The sequence below is a fragment of the Babylonia areolata genome, chromosome 19 (assembly GCF_041734735.1).
Source record: "Babylonia areolata isolate BAREFJ2019XMU chromosome 19, ASM4173473v1, whole genome shotgun sequence".
In the NCBI taxonomy this organism is placed as follows: Eukaryota; Metazoa; Mollusca; class Gastropoda; order Neogastropoda; family Buccinidae; genus Babylonia; species Babylonia areolata.
Genome location: NC_134894.1, coordinates 47611264 through 47616263, shown reverse-complemented (window position 1 = coordinate 47616263; position 5000 = coordinate 47611264). Strand labels below are relative to the sequence as shown.

General features: G+C 39.9%; 1 protein-coding gene and 1 long non-coding RNA gene across 2 annotated transcripts in view; both read left to right on the top strand.

Moving 5' to 3' along the window:
- The window catches only part of LOC143294341 (uncharacterized), a 120643-nt gene extending 119167 nt beyond the window's left edge, over window positions 1–1476 (top strand). Inside the window, exon 3 of the long non-coding RNA XR_013056887.1 lies at window positions 924–1476. This is a non-coding gene — a long non-coding RNA (uncharacterized LOC143294341). The remainder of the gene's footprint in view (window positions 1–923) is intronic.
- Window positions 1477–1553: 77 nt separating this feature from the next.
- Window positions 1554–5000, top strand: part of LOC143294340 (corticotropin-releasing factor receptor 1-like) — a 145968-nt gene continuing 142521 nt past the window's right edge. The window contains exon 1 of the mRNA XM_076605791.1: window positions 1554–1672. Within this exon, the coding sequence (XP_076461906.1) occupies window positions 1558–1672 (115 nt within the window). The 5' untranslated portion in view covers window positions 1554–1557. The remainder of the gene's footprint in view (window positions 1673–5000) is intronic.

Genomic DNA, 5000 nt, shown 5'->3' with positions numbered 1-5000 from the left:
TATATATATATATATATATATATATATATAAACCTGATGGATACCACAGTCGTTTGAAGTGAGAAGGACGCTTCGTAAAATCTCTGCAGTGTTTCAATGATATGAATTTGGCTTTTTTGTTTGTTTTTTGTTTTTGATTTTTTTTTCTCTGACAGGCGTATGAACCGTAACAGTGAATTATCTTCCCAAAACTTTGGATTTAATTCATGGTTATTTATGTGACTTGAGAGACAAATGTTTCATTTCTCATCAGCTGTGGAGTAAAATGATAAACTTCTCGTCCAAGTTCGATTTTCGGAGGCTAGGTATTTGTTTGTTTGCTTGCTTTTGCTTTTCTTCTTCCTTATTTGTGGAAATTCGTGATATATATTTTCGAGTAGTGGAGCGATGGCCTAGAAGTAACGCGTCCGCCTAGGAAGCGAGAGAATCTGAGCGCGCTGGTTCGAATCACGGCTCAGCCGCCGATATTTTCTCCCCCTCCACTAGACCTTGAGTGTTGGTCTGGACTCTAGTCATTTGGATGAGACGATAAACCGAGGTCCCGTGTGCAGCATGCACTTACCGCACGCAAAAGAACCCACGACAACAAAAGGGTTGTCCCTGGCCAAATTCTGTAGAAAAAAATCCACTTCGATAGGAAAAACAAAGCTGCACGCAGGAAAAACTACAAAAAAAAGGGTGGCGCTGGAGTGTAGCGACGCGCTCTCCCTGGGGAGAGCAGCCCAAATTTCACACAGAGAAATCTGTTGTGATAAAAAGAAATACAAATACAAAAATACAAATAGTTCAAGGCAGTAGACAATAGATTTTTTTCCCTTCAGACTCGGCGAGACTGGTGATAACATTCTCGCCATAGTTCGGAGTAAGAGATCTGTTATTTCTATTTGTTTATTTCTTTATATAACGCCCTTCTTTCCCTTCAGCTTCAACATTTAGCGCGGACTTCAAGCTGGAGTACCAACATGGAGACCACGATTCTTTCCTTCAGTCAAGCATGGAAGCCAGTAAAAAAAAAGTCTTAACTCGTGGGAGTTCCACCGACTGAGTGGCTGAATTAATGAATACTTCCTGCCATTCGCTCGCCTATTCTGCAAGGAGGGGTGTGATGATTCGTGTTGTTGAGAGGATTCATCGGCTGTGAGAACTAGTGTTGGGAAGTCGTTGTGTGGGAACTCTTTGTTGGAGACCTCGCTGTGAGAACTCGTCGCCGTGAAAACTTCGGCTATTGGGAGAAGGCGTTGTGAGAGAAATTCTTTGAGAAAACTCGTTGTGAGGGGCTAGCTTGTGAGAAAACTCCCTTTGTGAGAAATCGCTGTGAGAACTCTCTTTCTCTGTGAGAACGCGTTGTGGGAACTCTCTTCTTCATGAGAACTCGTTGTGAGAGAACTCGTTCTGGGGAAAACTCGCTGTGTGAAAACTCGCTGAGAAAACTCAAGGTGAGAAACTTCGTTGTTAGAGAACTCGCTGTTGTGAGAACTGGTGTCTGGACTAACCCCCCCTCGCCTCTCCCCCCCCCCTACTCCCTCCGCCCCTCCCCCACAGTGAAGGACAGCGCATATGGGACCAGTGAGCACCATGACTCAGTCCAACCACGGCGGAGACGACGACCACAACATCAGCTACACTATTCCCGACCCTGCAGACTGCGACTGGCCATCGGAGCCACTGATTGGTGAGTTCGGATAGAGACTGCTTTGATTGGATGGTGGTGGTGGTGGTGATGGTTATGATGGTGGTGATGGTGATGAGGATAGAAGAAGAAGAAGAAGAAGAAGAAGAAGAAGAATGTCCAATTGTCGAAAGGCTGAGTCGTTTGTTTTTTTTCTCCTAAAGGATTATTTGACTAATAATACTACAAAAACAATAGAGGCAAGGCCTTCAAGACTCACTTGTGATACACTTAAAAAAAAAATCTAATCGTTAAAATGTATTCTGTATTTGTTATTATAAAGCTTCGGGTCCCCCCCCCCCCCCCAAAAAAAAAGAAAAAAAAAAGAAAAGAAAAAAAAAGTCCTAACCAGATTCGAACCCCGCGTGTTCGGGTGAGAAGAAATTATCTTACCCATAACACTATCGTGGCTCCTTAACTAACGTTCTAAAATTTAATATTTGAACATACTTTTTTAAAGGGCGATGAATCAATTGCGGTATTCGCAGTGAGAACGCTGTTTAAATCATATTATTCTGGTGTATCTTGGGCATTCAAAAAATCTTTAAGGGCAATAAAAAAAATTCGCGGTAAAGGAGACGTGGCTATCGTCGCAATCACACTGCAACATTTAGCCGTTTCCTCTAGATCTAGATAGATGTGCAAGTTTAGTTACACCCGCCGGGAATGTAGTACCACACGGTCGATTCAATTTCTCTTTTATGAATATTTATTCAGAGAAAGATTTGTGAACGCCTCATCATTTACTGGATTATGCCCCAAACTGCCATAAAAATATCCACAGAATCAGTCGGAATTCACAGTTTAAAATTGTAAACCATGCGAGTTAATACCCTTGAATTGATCACGATGAAACGAAAAAATTTCCAGTCTTGACTTTTCTCAAAATGAAGTCCTTTTCACTTCATACGACGTTCAGAAGTACTTGTACTTGGCTCTACATGTTATTAGTTTAACAAAATACTAAATTTTCATTATTATTATTATTATTATTATTATTATTATTATTTTTATTGTAATAACAATAATAATAGTAATAACAATAATAACGATACTACAACAACAACAACTACTAATAATAATGGTAATGGTCATAATAATAATAATAATAATGATGATGATGTTGATGACGATGATGATGATGATGATGATGAAAAACACGCTGAACGTAGAGTGGTTTGGGGATGTAAAACAGACAAGATTGCACATGTCCCTCAAGCAATTGTTGCTGAATATAGAAATGATTGACAGACACAAACAGGTAGACTGTTTCTTCGTCTTCGATTCTGAATGAGTGTTTTTTGGGTTTGTTTGTTGTTGTTGTTGTTGTTTTGTTGTTGCTGTTTTTGGTCTGGTTTTGTGTTGCTCTCTCTCTCTGTCTCTTTCTCCCTGTGTCTCTCTGTCTCTCTCTCTGTCTCTGTCTCTCTCTGTCTCTATCTCTCTCTCTCTCTCTGTCTCTCTCTGTGTCTCAGTATATATTCCGTTGAGATATTATAGCAGACCAAGTAAGTTTCGGCTAGTATTACTTCTGTCTTCTACAAATGATAACGTTTTTTTCGAATCTTGCCATATTTATCTATAAGTCATTAAAACGACGGAGTTTCATGATTGGTTAAAGAGAACAGAGCTTTGAGCATACACGTTGTAAGATTATATTCTTATGCAAATCTATTCTTACGAAATATGTAATCACCCCTTCAAATGGGGCCATGGCCTTATGGAATAAACTTTCGTTTCGTTTCGTTTCGTTTTGTTTCGTTTCTCTCTGTGTCACTGTGTGTCTCTGTCTCTCTGTCTGTCTCTGTCTCTCTCTCTGTCTATATCTGTCTCTCTCTGTCTCTCTCTGTGTGTCTCTTTCTGAGTGTGTGTGTGTGTGTGTGTGTGTGTGTGTGTGTGTGTGTGTGTGTGTGTGTCTCTCTCTCTGTCTCTCTGTCCCTGTCTCTCTGTCTCAGCTTCCACTGACAAGAATATGCAGACAAGCTCAAGCAATTGTTGCTGAATATAGAAATGATTGACAGACACAAACAGGTGGACTGTTCCTTCTTCTTCGATTCTGAATGAGTGTTTTTTGGGGTTTGTTTTTTGTTGTTTTGTTGTTGTTGTTGTTGTTGTTTTTTGCTGGTCTGGTTTTGTGCTGCTCTCTCTCTGTGTCACTTTCTCCCTGTGTCTCTCTGTCTCTGTCTCTCTCTCTGTCTCTGTATCTGTCTCTCTGTCTGTCTCTGTCTCTCTCTGTGTGTCTCTTTCTGTGTGTGTGTGTGTGTGTGTGTGTGTGTGTGTGTGTGTGTGTGTGTGTGTGTGTGTGTCTGTCTCTGTCTCTGTCTCTCCGTCTCTCTCCGTCTCTCTCTGTCTCTCTGCCTCTCTCTCTGTCTGTCTCTCTGTGTCTCTCTGTGTCTCTCTCTCTATGTCTGTCTCTCTCTATGTGTCTCTGTGTGTCTCTGTCTCTCTCTCTTGTCTGATAATATTTTAGATTGGACGATAAATCTGGACAAAACGAATGAAATGGCTTTTCGAAAGAGAATGCATCTTTCAGTTCACGACAAAATGGTTCTATGGAAACTGTGAGGTTAAAGTAACAAATTCTTATAGATATGTGGGTATTCCGTTCACAACTAAGTTGAGCCTTCGAAGTGCGTGGATAGAAATCTGTAGAAAAGGAAAGAAGGGGGTAATAGAGATTATAAGATCTTTAAAAAAAACAACAACTTAACTGTATTGATTTCTCTATATTCTGGAAAGAATTTGACTCGCAAAATTGAACTAATTCTAACATATGGTGCAGAAATCTGGGGACTGTACGATAACCAAGAAATGAAAAAAGTTCATACATATGAAATTAAACGCTTCCTTTCTGTGCCTTTGCATTCGTCCAACAAAATGTCATATGGAGAAACTGGTCGATACCCACTGTATATAAAAACAAAGATCAAATGTATTAGATACTGGCTTAGATTAATACAGCTTCCACTGACAAGAATATGCAGACAAGCGTATGGAATGATGCTAAATCGGTTAGATTCTGGGAAGGAAAATTGGGCTTTTTTTTTTTTTTTGCAAATAATGTTTTAACCACACAGGGCTTTGTGATTGTGTGGATGTGTCAGGGTGTTGGCAATGATCGAATATTTCTCTCAGAATTTAAAGACGGGTTAATTAATTCGTACAAACAGGATTGCCATGCCCACATTGAAGAGTCAGAAAAATACAATTGGTTCCTCTCTTTTAAGAACTTTTTTTGTTTTCAGACAGAAACATACATTAAAGTAATAAGTAATAAATGGCACAGAACAAGCCTGGATTGATTCAGACTTTGGACTTCAGGCCTAAATGCGAA